Source organism: Myxocyprinus asiaticus, chromosome 28 (genome assembly GCF_019703515.2).
Source record: "Myxocyprinus asiaticus isolate MX2 ecotype Aquarium Trade chromosome 28, UBuf_Myxa_2, whole genome shotgun sequence".
NCBI classification, from domain to species: Eukaryota; Metazoa; Chordata; class Actinopteri; order Cypriniformes; family Catostomidae; genus Myxocyprinus; species Myxocyprinus asiaticus.
Window position 1 is genome coordinate 45,292,559 of NC_059371.1, and position 15,000 is coordinate 45,307,558.

Consider the following 15,000-nt stretch of genomic DNA (forward strand, 5'->3'; position numbering starts at 1 on the left):
GAATCATCTAGAGGGAGTAGTAGTATGTTCTGGTTCATATTCAGCATTACAAAGTATAGAAAGTGGAAAATCAAAAGCTATAGGCAGGATATTTTGTGTAAAGTACTTCAAGTTATGTAAAGGATTAGTCAAAACAAATGTAAAGTAGTATTTATTTGGGTTCCTGCTTATGTAGGGGTGATAGGACACGAGGAGGTGGACAAGATAGCTAAGACGGCCTTAGGAAATGTAAATATAGATCTCAAAGTTCCAATGAGTAAAATGGAAATAAAAGGGCAAATAAGAAAAGCTGTTGAGATATGGCAAACACAATGGGATAAGGAAGGAAAAGGGAGGCATTTATATAGTATACAAATGAAGGTAGGAGTTGAAAGAAACAGCTGTGGTAATAGAAGAGAAGATACTTTTATAAACAGACTTAGAATTAGACATTCACAATTAAAGCTAAGGTGTGTAATCCAGAGAGGCTAGCAGTTATCAAGCTAGCTTTGAAAGCATAGAGCCCGCCCTCGCTTCAGCGGTGTCTCCAAAGCCACGCCTCCTCAATCACACATGAACACACACACACACACACACACACACAGCTAATCTCAGTCTTTCGTTATCATAAGCTCTACATTCAACTAGGATGTGTTCAACAGTTTCTGGATGATCACACTTTATACAACTTTCATTCTCATGTTTACCTATTTTAAATAGAGATTGTTCATGTGTGATAGAGGAGGCGTGGCTTTGGAGACACCTCTGAAGCGAGGGTGGGCTCTATGCTTTCAAAGCTAGCTTGCTAACTGTTAGCCTCTCTGGATAACACACCCTAGCTTTAATAAGGATGGAATAACTTGCAATAACTTGTCATATGGTATTAGCATATTCGAAAGAAATACAAGAGGTTTTTTTCTATTTATTTATTATTTTCCCATAAGTTCGATACTCCACTCTCTAACCCAGTTGGTGGCGGAAATGCACCATAAGTTGGTTTGCTAACCGCCTTAAAACGTCGAAGAAGAAGAAGACGAGGCGGAAACGCGCCTTAAAACGTCGAAGAAGAAGAGGCGGAAACGCGCCATAAAACGTCGAAGAAGAAGAAGAGGCGGGAAAGCGCCATTAAAGAAGAAAAAATAAGAATTTGAGCTTTCGGTTGGTACATGTTTAGTGTGTTTAACTTAATTTGTCAGTTTATATTAGTTTTCATATGTTTGTATTTTTCTGTCTTTGTTCTAATGATCGTAAAATAATCTTGTTATCGTTTTATGTGGCGGGTTTGTCACAGACGTTTTAAAATAATTAGTTTCAAGAGAAACAAGCAGAAATTTGAGAATATCATGTTTAATATCTGATATATGAGCTCGTTAAATCAAGAAGCAGTTTGTAAATGAGTTCAATGATTATATGTTAAATAAAGCATTTTATATGCTAATATCCAACAATAAACCAAACACAAAGCACATGTTTATATTTGTCTCATAACTCATACCTGAAAGAGGGTTTTTTTCTGTCTTGTTTTACATATCTGTTCGTGTTGTTTATGTTCAGATTTTCATCAGGAGAGAGTTGAGGACAAAACTGATGGAGAGAGACAAAAGTTTACAGGTTAAACATTCATTTCATCCTTTAACTGAATCACTGTGTCTGTTTGTCTTGTTAGATTTAAATGAACTTTTAAAGTTGAGATTGTAAGTTTCATATGATGTGATATGACTGTGACTCTGTGATGATGAACGGTACAGATGTGATTGTGTTGTGTTTGTCAGGAGCTGGAGAAGGTTTCCTGTCAATCTTCAGTGTGTGTGACTGATGGGACCTCCACAGAATGTCAGGATTCAGTGTGGAGCGTCAGAGATCAGAGATCTGAACAGAGATCCAGAAACACACAGGACTCAGAGCTCAGCCTCATTTTACTCTGTTATACTGACACTCAGGAGAGTGTGTGTGACAGTAATCAGGGTGATCAAACCTCCACAGAGTCTCTGGCTTCTGTCTGTAACACTGGAGAACAGCAGATACCAGTGAAGATTGAAGTGAAGCAGGAGGAGATAAAAGAAGAAAACACAGCAGAGGAACAACAGAGAAATGATGATGATGATGATGAACATCTGATGCTGCAGACACCAGTGAAGATGTGTTCAGTGAAGCTGCTGGACTGCAGGAACCTGATGAAGATGAGAAGAGAAACAGAGGAACAACATGATGAAGATAATGATGAAGTCATTCCTTCGGGTATGTTTCATTCTTTAATGTTTTACATTTTCATGACAATCAGCCGTCATGTTAAAAAGCTCCCTGTTGTTTTTGTCATTTTTGAAGTTATCGGTTGTCTTTTAAAAAGGTACGTATTATATTTCCCCAGTCAAAATAGTTCTGTAGGTGACTGGATTAGAGTTCTGCTTAAGTATAGTTTTGATTATACCACACGGACGTTCTAAGGTGTGCAATTATTTCAAGTAAACGCACAACTATGAAGTAGTTCCAGTTCTTGACCACGTAACAGTTCCATATATCACTTCGCCAAATTATTTCAGTTATTTCAAAGAGCCATACAGGCTACCACAATAAAATAACCAATTAAAACAAAGACACGGGTTAAGAATGTCAAACAATGCCTAAAATATCCTATATTTACATCAATTTAGGTTAAAAAGAGCCCTTGCGCTCCCTCGTCTCACCCGCACTTACATGCTCACACACACATGAGACGCGACCAACAAATAGAGCCGCATACCCACGACTTGATGAATACAACAGTTTCTATTATCTAAAATAACTTTTAATGTTTCAATATATTTCACCCTAATCTGCCTCACATAGCTATAGTGGAAAAAAGCACCGCGCTTCCTCCCTTTTCAAACTAGCAACCAAGACTTGAGCTGTATCAGAGCAAGATACACTTGTTTAATACAACACTTTCTATATTATCTGTAACATCTGTGGGAAAAACTCTCGCGCTCCCCTCTCCAACACATGTGGACACACAGACATTATACGCGTTACGCACACACTTACTCACGAGCAGCCATGTCAGCGCACTCCTGCATCTCAGTTGGCTTGAAAACAGTCGTTAAGGTTTACAACGGGAAAATGGCGACACTCGCTGCTGCTGAGAAGTGCTTAAACTTCCATCTTGGCGATTTTGAAGCGATGTTACTTCTGACGAGCTGCAACAAATAAAGGTAATCCCAGAGGTGATCTCTCTCTCAATTCGTCTCTTTCAATCCTTTTCAATCCCTCAAACACAAACTCACACACACATGCACAAATGCAGTACCTCATTATCCAGTAAGTCCTCGAGTAAAGCAGCGCAAGCTTTGCAATCCTCCGTTGCTAGTTCTAAAGTGACGTTTTGGAACTAGCAACGAAAGCTCGGACTGTATGAAAGCAAGATGCTGAATCCGTGGCGAAAGAAAGTAGTTCCTGGTTTAGTTTTAAGTACGAAAACCAGACAGTGTCTTGAGATAAAACCTTGAACAATGTCTTAAGGTGTGGTAACCGTGGTACAAGCAGAATAATTGACTCCAGCCCGTTGAATTGTTTAAAAATAACGCACACCTGAGGTGTAACGGTTACCAGCATTACCTCCTCGGGTGTGCATTAGTTTTCAACAATTCAACGATCAGTCATCAATTATTCTTTACTTAATACATTTAAGAAAAGTATTGGCATTTTCCTCAATATTCTTAGTTCAGCGTATTTTAGTACATTTAGGCTGTGTTTAGTACTAATTTGTAACTTGTTCAATTCAGTGCTGCAACAACTAATCGATAATAGCCCACCCTGCTATTTTCTATGTTTTATAATGTACACATGTTATGAGTTCAAAATCAGCCGCGTATTTCGCAAAACTGCGACAAGCGAGTCTACGTTAAACTTAAATGAGCGAGCGAGCGTGCGTATCCACGTCAATCAAACCGATCACAGTGAAGAAAGGGAGCGTGATCATATTGATTAGACTCGTGCAACATCATACCACGATTTCAGTTTCAATGTAATCACTTGTGCAGCTTTCATGGATATCAGAAGTCTCAGCAGTCAAGGTGTGCCGGTTTTTAACCCTCTGGGGTTGACGGATGCGCCGGCGCGTCCTGCTGGATTTTTTCCGCATAACTTAAAATACTCCGTCATTTTTGGGCATACAGATAAGTGTAAGACATCATTAGAGACTATAAAGGGTCTACTTTTATTTGTGTACACTCACAATAACAACAAAACCTTGTGCTTTTGTAAAATAAAGAAAATAAACAGGGTTCGCTTTCAGCCGTCTCTGTCTCCACGAGCATCTTTCTGAAACACGTCACAAAAATGAACTGAAACTCCGCGAATACTTATCACACAAACATGAAACATATGTCTAAAGAAAGCTTAAAATGTCTACTTTAAATAAAACAATTCACATTTAAAACAAATATTCTCCTGCAATGTAATCTGTATGAAACACAGTGATGTACAGTTTCTCCTGGCTCAGCTCATTATCTCTAATGAGACCACACCCACCAGCAGAGGGCGCTATTCATACGGTAATGTGCTGAGGCGATCTATGCAAATGGTGAACGCCCCCAACAATGCCTTAAAAAGCATCAAGTTCATCATCAGATTCATTCACTTTCATCATCAGATCCATTCACTTTCCTGCCCGTTTGGAAGATGGCACGCTACACAGGTGAGGAAGAGTTCACATTTTCCTCAGAAGAAGAGCGGGACTCCGACGAGGAACATTTGCATTTTGAAGAGCGACTTGATCCAGCCGAGGATACAATTCCGGATGAGTAAGTCATTTAGTTTTACGTACATTAGTTGACATGCTATTTTATATAAACATGCGCACATTTTACTAGTTGGACTATTTCCAGACTTGCCAGCCAGCATTCAGAGTATTGAAATATGTCCAAATAGGCAAGTTTTAGTTACATTTAAATGTTGTTTCGGCTAAAGCAGGTATTTAAATTGTATGCTGTATGATATCAATATGATATGTAATATGATATAAAAATAACATGAATGTTTAGATTGTTTATGCTGCCTCATTATCATAATATAATGCTAATAATATAGTTCTTTGTGTAATAAACATGCTCACAGTTGTTTGTTTTACAGCTATAAGAATGATAGTGATCAGACACCTGTTGCAAAGAGGGCCAAGACAAACATTCAGTCCACGCTGTCATGGAAAACAGAGACTGATATTGACATGGTTCCACAGACTCTGAGATTCCTGCCTGCACGGGAACCTGGACCACAGCTGAGTCCTGCTGATGCACACACTCCCCAGAGTCTCTTCAAAATGTTTTTTTCTGAGAATGCAGTGTCAACTCTGTGCCACAACACCAATGCTCAGGCTGCCAGGGTGATTGCAAAGGGCCGCAAATATAAATGGATAGATGTCAGCATCAGTGAGATGTACCACTACATTGGCCTGCTGTTTTACATGGCCATGGTGAAGGTGAGCTCCATTAGAGACTACTGGCGGCAAGACAGTCTTTTCTCTGTGCCTTTTCCTGCCACAGTCATGTCAAGAGAAAGATACCGCACCATTTCATGGAATGTGCACATGAGTCACCCAGATGCAGATAAGCAAAATGACAGAAAAAGGGGCACAGCTGAACATGACCGTCTTTTCAGGGTCAAGCCTCTTATGGACACTATCCGTCATGCTTGTAAAGCCATGTATCATCCTAAAAGAAACTTAGCTGTGGATGAAAGAGTGGTGGCATGTAAAGCAAACACAAGAATGTCACAGTACATGAAAGCCAAGCCAACCAGGTGTGGCTTCAAGTTGTTTGTCCTTGCTGATTCATCGAATGGATACACTGTGGACTTTTCTGTGTACACAGGAAAAAACAACTTTCCCACAGGTCATGGACTATCATATGATGCTGTGACATCTCTTTTGGACTGTGAAGTTTTAGGCTCTGGGTACCATGTGTACATGGACAATTTCTACACAAGTCCAAAGCTCCTGACAGACTTGTTTGCCATGAAGTTTGGTGCTTGTGGGACTTACAGAGACTCTAGGAAGGACTGCCCACGGGATGCAACTAATTCACTCTCGGAAACATCTGCCAGGGGATCCATCAGGTGGATTCGGGATGGACCTCTTGTATTTGTGAAGTGGATGGACACACGAGAGGTATCTGTCTGTTCTACCATCCATTCTGCTTATACAGGTGAGACTGTGCAGAGGAGGGTGAAATCACAAGATACATGGAGGACAAAGACATTTCCATGTCCTGCACCTGTGACTGCCTACAACAAACACATGGGGGGCGTCGACCTGTCTGATCAGCTGTTACAGACAGCTGTTGCACAACGCAAAACAATGAAGTGGTACAGAAAGATCTTTCTACACTTACTGGACATTGCTTCCACCAACGCTTTCATTCTGCACAAAGAGCTAGGTGGTAACATGACCCACAAAGAGTTCATGGAACAGCTTATCGCAGAGCTCTGTGGTGTGTCACAGAAAGTAGCACCAAAACAGACCAGTAGTGACCATGTACCGGTTCCAGGAGCTGAGCTGACATCAGATGCAAAGAATGTTGCCACTGTTAGTCGCCGGAAGTGCATGCTTTGCAAAGTACAGCACGGTAAAAGGCAGGTCACACCTTGGAAATGCCAGGCATGTGATGTTCACTTGTGTCTTCAGTTGAACAGGAACTGTTTTCAAAAATGGCACAAAGGCATGTAACTGTATTCTCAAATCTGTGTGCTGTGAACTGTTCACTTCAAAGTTTACAATGCTTATGTGCATTACTGTGTGAGCGAGTATCTTACCTATCTAAAACTTTTAAACGGTAGTGTAGGTCTAAAGTTTTTAAGACTTTATGTAAAGCAAATGTATAGTCCGATTACTTCTTTTAACTTAAACTTGATTTTGTGAATAAGCTACAAACAATACATTCAATCATTAAGTCTCCCCACATTCATTCTCTCTCAGGGGAGGGGTCTTTGTCTCCTCAGGTGTGAATCACATTAATATTCATGATCATCCACGCCTCCGCATATGGCCTTTCTAACACTAAAAGTGTCTTACAAAAGTTAAATGACTATATTGTTTTGTATGAATGAGTGATCAGGATCGTTTTCACATCATTTTGTAGCAAAAACTCTAGGTTACAAGATCCAGTTCTCAAAAGTCTTGTGAACAAATGTTTAGTATGTGTTATATGGACTTATTTCAGTGACTTAAATTTGTTGTTTTTCAAAAACCACACATAAATGTTATATTCTCAAAAATGCAAACATGTACATACATGTTGTTCACATATTATTGTAGTCCAGTTGTGCTGAATACAGTGTTATCAGACTTTAGCCATTAACATGTTTTTAAGCAACTGAAAAAAGCACAAATGTCAAGGCATGTCAAAACTTCTCCAGGGCCCAAAAACACCCTCAGACCCCAGAGGGTTAAACTAAAGTTAACAAGGACAATCTGACTGTAAAGTCTTAATTTTTCTTTCTTTACTTTATAGGTTTTGGGTTGGTCTGTAGTAGAGGTCGACCGATAGTGGATTTTGCAGATACCAATACCTAAGTTGATGGAAAAGGCAGATTAATCGGCCGATAGTTTTTAAAACAGATTCATAGAAATGTACAAAAACATTCTTAGACTTTCATTACTATGACGGACATATAAACAAGCCTGGAATACACAGTGGACGCTAATTTTGAAATGACAGAGACATGGCTCTATATTTAAATTATTCACAAGATATAATGTTGGAGACACAATGTATGTGCTGACGGGACACGTTTCCATATAGTCTTAATTTTTCTTTGCATGTCCTTGCTTAAATTTTAAACACTTGATCATATAATCAAAATAACAAAATATACATTGAAGTGAGGGTAAAAATATGGATGAATATTGTCAATGATGAAAGATTGAGGAACACTGAGTAATAAAAAAAAATATATATTGGCAAAAATCTCTATAGATTTCTGCAGATAACCGATAGTTCCGAAATGCAACTGTCGGCACAGATTTTTGCAGATTACCGATAGTTCCGAAATGCAACTGTCGGCACAGATTTTTGCAGATTACCGATAGTTCCGAAATGCAACTGTCGGCACAGATTTTTGCAGATTACCGATAGTTCCGAAATGCAACTGTCGGCACAGATTTCTGCAGATAACCGATAGTTCCGAAATGCAACTGTCGGCACAGATAGATTTTTGCAGATAACCGATAGTTCCAAAAAGTAACTATCGGCACAGATAGATTTTTGCAGATAACCGATAGTTCCGAAAAGCAACTATCGGCACAGAGTTTTGCAGATAACTGAGATTAATCGGTAAAACTGATATTATAATTTTTGCTTGATATAAAAAAAGTTTATGATACTACCTCATTTACAGAGCTAAGAAAACATTTGTTTTTTTGCATCACTATTTTTAGAGAGAAAAAAAACTACTTTTTTCTCACATTATGAAATAAAAATTTACTTAAGTCATAAAAAGTAAAGCCAAATTGTTCATATTGGTCTCCACTGGTCAAATGTAAAAATATCATGTATGAATGCGTTGAGTGCTAACTGTCATAATCTATAGTCTTGAATTTATCTTGACTTTTTTTTTTTTCATTTTATTTTGTTTTATTTCATTTTTTGTCAAAATGTTAAAAAAAATACATTAAAGGTTTGTTAAAAACTTTTAGGTAAAACTTTTTAAAAACATTGATTTAGAAAATGTCCAAATAAAATCAATGTAAAAATTATAAGAAATAATTCTGCAATTGTGTAATTGCAGAAAAATCTCATCTAAAAGCTCAAAAATATATATATTAAAAATATTATAAATGTAGCAGGTGTGTTCATGGTTGGAGGGGTGGGGGTTGCAATTTGAGTTTTTCCTTTTATTTTAGAACTGTGTCTTTAGAAACAATGAAACACTGAAAAGGTAAAGGAGACATGCCATTTTGACTGGCATACGAATAGAGAAGCAGCACGACTAAACTTGAATGTGAAGTTTAATGAAACGTTATGAAACAGTAAAACAGCCTGAACAAATATATGCAAAATGTCAGAATGAATTTACAGTAAAAATCAGTTCAAACATGTCCATAAACCTATGATAGTCATAAATAAAGTCACTTTAGAATCATCACTAAAGGCCTGTGAGTGAAATATGAACAGAAACAAACAGGAACTCATGCAAACAATAAACACCAGCAAACAAAAACATGCCAGAAAAAAATATGTAAATACCGTGCATATCAGCAGTCAGTACAGGAATAAATTAAACACTTTATCAGGCAGAAGCAAATGTATTCATTCTTAAATATATTTTACCAGCTCTTTATACTGTACATTATTTACAGACTAATGCATAAAATAACAGAGAATAGTTCTTCAGTGACACAGGACTGTTAAAAACACCTCAAGGCACATTAAAAATAAACTCGTTAAATATTCATCCTATCAAATGATGCCTATGCGTTCCTGCGTTTGTATTTAATATCACATCAATGTTCAGTTTTCAGATGAAGACACTTAAAAGGTTTGAAAACATGCAGTTTGTTAAAAAACAAAGTAAAAATCAAACAAAGTCGTACTGTAGTCTTACCAAAAATATAAAAATGTTCCGGGCTCACAAGTTAAATAAACTAATTTTGCAGACACAAGGTCTGGATTTGTTTCACAAACCTTTAAACAAAACTTGCCTCATTTCAAGACTGAAAGATCAGCAGTTTATTGAGTCAGATTGATTCAGTGAGTTCATTCAGAGGATTCGTATCTGATTCAAACCATTCCCAACGTAACTTGTGAGTCTTTTGGAGCGATTCAATATAAGAACTGGCTCATATGATTCCTTTGTTCAAGAAACAGTTAAAAATATAGCTCAGTGATTAAAGACGATGACTATCACACCTGGAGTCGTGAGTTCGAATCCAGGGTGTGCTGAGTGACTCCAGACAGGTCTCCTAAGCAACCAAATTATCCCGGTTGCTAGGGAGCGTAGAGTCACATGGGGTAACCGCCTCGTGGTCGCTATAATGTGGTTCTCGCTCTCGGTGGTGAGTTGTGCATGGATGCCGCGGATAATAGCGTGAAGCCTCCACACGCGCAACTTCTCCATGGTAACACGCTCAACAAGTCACGTGATAAGATGCACGGATTGACGGTCTCAGACGCGGAGGCAACTGAGATTCGTCCTCCACCACCCGGATTGAGTCACTACGCCACCACGAGGACTTAGAGCGCATTGGGCATGCCAAATTGGGGAGAAAATAAAAATAAATAAAAAGATATAGCCGCAAGCGGTAATCCAAGCACATGTGACGAGAACATGACCAAATAGCCAAATTTGACAGAATAGATCCTGTGGCTGTTTTGGTGATGAATTTCAACTTCTTTGATCACAGCTGCACAATTAGGATTTTAAGTCTTGGCGCCCCCTAGCATTAGAGAATGATCAAGTTTGGCATGCCGCCTCAATATGTTTTTGGACTTTGGTGAAAATGGGCCACGGCCAAATATTTTATTGGCTTGTAACTCTGAAGCGCTTTGACGAATTAAAATTCTTTGAAGACATTTTTGTCAGGAAGGCCCCTAGATGATATATGCCAAATTTGAGGGATTTAGAGATAACCCAAGTATCACAGATACTATCGATAGAACTTAACTTGCCCTGAACCCGGAACATTCCTTTAAATTCTCTGCAGGATAAGTTTAAGTCTAACACACATTGTAATAATATTTAATACAAACTGCTGGACTACAAACAGAAAATGAAAGTTTTAGTTTAGAACAGTTTTTGCAGGTTTACATGATTTGTGATGTGAGAGTGATGGGGTGTTTGCCAATAGGCAACATTTACATTTCACCCTGACTGTTACCATGGAAACCATGATTTAAGACTTTGGATATCAACGCGACCCCAGCGTCTTTTTTTCTTTGCCATTTCGGCACAATAAGACTAGCAGTTTGAGGTTAAACTTTATAAAATATGTCTCTAAGAGTTCAGATCAATAAATAAATTCATATTAACAAGATTAACTCTTTATGATAATATATGCAAGTATATACTGTTTACATTTACAAAGAGATCCATTAATACAGAAAAACTTTAAAACATTCAGTAAAGTTTAGAACTTCAGTGTTGCAGCGACAACTGGAGTAAACACAACCAATGAAATACAGCCCATTCCTATCAGTGTGTGTGTGTGTGATGTGTTCTGTGTGAGTGAGTGTGTGTGGTGTGAGTTTGTGGTGTGTGAGTGTGAATGTGTGTGTGTTCTGTGTGAGTGAGTGTGTGTGGTGTGAGTTTGTGGTGTGTGAGTGTGTGTGTGTGTGTGTTATGTGTGTGTGTGTGTGATGTGTTCTGTGTGAGTGAGTGTGTGTGGTGTGAGTTTGTGGTGTGTGAGTGTGTGTGTGTGTGTTATGTGTGTGTGTGTGTGATGTGTTCTGTGTGAGTGAGTGTGTGTGGTGTGAGTTTGTGGTGTGTGAGTGTGTGTGTTATGTGTGTGTGTGTGTGATGTGTTCTGTGTGAGTGAGTGTGTGTGGTGTGAGTTTGTGGTGTGTGAGTGTGTGTGTGTGTGTGTTATGTGTGTGTGTGTGTGATGTGTTCTGTGTGAGTGAGTGTGTGTGGTGTGAGTTTGTGGTGTGTGAGTGTGAATGTGTGTGTGTTCTGTGTGAGTGAGTGTGTGTGGTGTGAGTTTGTGGTGTGTGAGTGTGTGTGTGTGTGTGTTATGTGTGTGTGTGTGTGATGTGTTCTGTGTGAGTGAGTGTGTGTGGTGTGAGTTTGTGGTGTGTGAGTGTGTGTGTGTGTGTGTTATGTGTGTGTGTGTGTGATGTGTTCTGTGTGAGTGAGTGTGTGTGGTGTGAGTTTGTGGTGTGTGAGTGTGTGTGTGTGTGTGTTATGTGTGTGTGTGTGTGATGTGTTCTGTGTGAGTGAGTGTGTGTGGTGTGAGTTTGTGGTGTGTGAGTGTGAATGTGTGTGTGTTCTGTGTGAGTGAGTGTGTGTGGTGTGAGTTTGTGGTGTGTGAGTGTGTGTGTGTGTGTGTTATGTGTGTGTGTGTGTGATGTGTTCTGTGTGAGTGAGTGTGTGTGGTGTGAGTTTGTGGTGTGTGAGTGTGAATGTGTGTGTGTTCTGTGTGAGTGAGTGTGTGTGGTGTGAGTTTGTTTGTCTGTCTGTGTTATGTGTGTGTGTTATGTGTGTGTGTGTGTGATGTGTTCTGTGTGAGTGAGTGTGTGTGGTGTGAGTTTGTGGTGTGTGAGTGTGAATGTGTGTGTGTTCTGTGTGAGTGAGTGTGTGTGGTGTGAGTTTGTTTGTCTGTCTGTTTTATGTGTGTGTGTGTGTTATGTGTGTGTGTGTGTGATGTGTTCTGTGTGAGTGAGTGTGTGTGGTGTGAGTTTGTTTGTCTGTCTGTGTTATGTGTGTGTGTGTGTTATGTGTGTGTGTGTGTGATGTGTTCTGTGTGAGTGAGTGTGTGTGGTGTGAGTTTGTTTGTCTGTCTGTGTTATGTGTGTGTGTGTGTTATGTGTGTGTTTGTGTGCTATGTGTGTGATGTGTTCTGTGTGAGTGAGTGTGTGTGATGTGTGTTTGAGGTGTGTGAGTGAATGTGTGTGTTTGTAGTGTGTGAGTGTTATGTGTGTGCATGTGTTGAGTGAGTGTGTGATGTGTGTGAGTGAGTTATGTATGTGTGATGTGTTCTGTGTGAGTGAGTGTGTGTGATGTGTGTTTGTGGTGTGTGAGTGTGAATGTGTGTGTGTTCTGTGTGAGTGAGTGTGTGTATTTGTAGTGTGTGAGTGATATGTGTGAGTGCGTGTGCGCTATGTGTGTGTGAGTGTTTGTGTTATGTGTGTGATGTGTGTGTTGTGTGTGAGTGTGTGTGAGATAGTGAGTGTTTGTTATGTGTGTGTGATGTGTTCTGTGTGTGTGTGTGTTTATGGTGTGTGAGTTCTGTGTGAGTGAGTGTGTGTGTGTGTGTGTGAGTGTGTTATGTGTGAGTAGGTGTGAGTGTGTGATGTGTGAGTGAGTGTGTGTGTGTGTGTGTGTGAGTGTGTTATGTGTGAGTAGGTGTGAGTGTGTGTGTGAGTGTGTTATGTGTGAGTAGGTGTGAGTGTGTGTGTGTGTGATGTGTGAGTGTGTGTGATGTGTGAGTGAGTGAGTGAGTGTGTTATGTGTGAGTGTGTGATGTGTGAGTGAGTTGTGTGAGAGTGTGTGTGAGTGAGTGAGTGTTATGTGTGTGTGATGTGTTCTGTGTGTGAGAGTGTGTGTGTGTTTGTGGTGTGTGAGTTCTGTGTGAGTGTGTTATGTGTGAGTAGGTGTGATTGTGTGTGTGTGTGTGATGTGTGAGTGTGTGTGATGTGTGAGTGAGTGTGTGTGTGTGTGTGTGTGTGAGTGAGTGAGTGAGTGAGTGTGTTATGTGTGAGTAGGTGTGAGTGTGTGAGTGTGTGTGTGTGATGTGTAAATAATTAACGAGTAACGTGTGTCTCTCATTCCTATCAATATTTTCACCTTCTGAAACAATCAATCAGATTCATTGTTAGTTTAGAAAAGTGTGTGTGAAACCAGGCAAAGGCAGGTGTGTTTGTGGACGGTTATTGTTTCTCAGGGTGACGTCTGTAAAAGCGAATTTGTGTGTAGTCGACTAGTCAGATAGTTCTGCCACTAGTCAGCGGGTCCTGATCACATGATTTCAGTTGCGCTTGTTCCATAAGGTGATTGCTCAGTCCACATCCTGCTTCCTGTTTATTTTGTGCAAATACATTTTCACATATAGGCTATGCAAATATATTTGGAATATATTAAGTGTAAACGGAGTTAACACGGAGCGCTTTGCTCATTTACCACGTAAAGAAAATGTGAGAAATCTATATTTCCTCTTCTTCTATGTAAGAGCCCCCTCTGACTGTGCTGGAGCAGCGACATCACTTTATTAATGTGAATCATTTCTGACATTTCTGTGATACAAACCTCCATTGTATTAAATATAAACATATGTACATCTTGTCAAATTAACCGTACGGCACTTGGCAGAAGTCAAAACTGATTTTCAAAACAACTTCTTGGATTGATTCCCGCTTGTAAACTCAGAGATGTGGATTTGGACGAAACTGAAGTACCACATGACCTTGATGTTTGTCTAAAAACAGTAGGTAATTCAGCCGGAAATGTTCTCACGTGTGGTGGGAGAAAAACAACAACAGTTTGGATTCAGACGGCAATAAAATCACTGACTAGCCCCAGTGAATGCTGGAATTACCCTACGCCCCCATGTACAACAATTACTGTCCAAACAGGGCTATTGAGATGACTGTAAACATGACTGAAAGTGTGTGTGGTCAGGTGGTCAGTCCTCTCCGCTCCAGCTCTTTACTCTGTTTGAGCTCCTTAATCCTGCAAACACACACAACGTTTCATAACTTTACATCTGAATTCTTTGTAATGTCCAGAACTTGGTTCTAAAATGCATTTTTAGTTTGTTTTCATTTGAAATCCTGCTTGTGGCATTTTTCAAGCACTTCTGAAAGTGTTAAAGTCCTATTAACGTGTAAACCTTTGTCAACAAAATATTTTTGAACTTAACCATTTTAGAAAGTAACTTAAAAGTAATCTGTTAGCAGGGGATTACTTTTTGAGGAACTTAACCGTTTTAGGAAGTAACTTATAAGTAATCTGTTCGCAGATGATTACTTTGAGGAACAACCATTTTAGAAAGTAACTTAAAAGTAAAGTAATCTGTTAGCAGGGGATTACTTTTTTGAGGAACTTAACCGTGTTAGGAAGTAACTTAAAAGTAACGTAATCTGTTAGCAGGGGATTACTTTTTTGAGGAACTTAACCGTGTTAGGAAGTAACTTAAAAGTAACGTAATCTGTTAGCAGGGGATTACTTTGAGGAATTTAACCGTGTTAGGAAGTAACTTAAAAGTAAAGTAATCTGTTAGCAGGGGATTACTTTTGGAGGAACTTAACGTTTTAGAAAGTAATTTAAAAGTAAAGTAATCTGTTAGCAGGGGATTACTTTTGGAGGAACTTAACGTTTTAGAAAGTAATTTAAAAGTAA

General features: G+C 39.2%; 2 protein-coding genes across 3 annotated transcripts in view; one reads left to right on the forward strand and one right to left on the reverse strand.

Moving 5' to 3' along the window:
* Positions 1-884: 884 nt before the first annotated feature.
* LOC127419327 (piggyBac transposable element-derived protein 4-like) lies at positions 885-11,237 on the forward strand. The gene is made up of 5 exons (XM_051660676.1): positions 885-1,137; positions 1,534-1,590; positions 1,752-2,217; positions 4,607-4,757; positions 5,086-11,237. The coding sequence occupies exons 2-5, from the start codon at positions 1,567-1,569 to the stop codon at positions 6,674-6,676; spliced, it is 2,232 nt and encodes a 743-aa protein (XP_051516636.1). The 5' UTR covers positions 885-1,137; positions 1,534-1,566; the 3' UTR covers positions 6,677-11,237.
* Positions 11,238-12,011: 774 nt separating this feature from the next.
* The window catches only part of LOC127419321 (calmodulin-binding transcription activator 2-like), a 53,908-nt gene continuing 50,919 nt past the window's right edge, over positions 12,012-15,000 (reverse strand). For both annotated transcript variants that reach the window (XM_051660642.1, XM_051660641.1), the window contains one exon: positions 12,012-14,331. In XM_051660642.1, the coding sequence (XP_051516602.1) occupies positions 14,277-14,331 (55 nt within the window). In that variant the 3' untranslated portion in view covers positions 12,012-14,276. The remainder of the gene's footprint in view (positions 14,332-15,000) is intronic.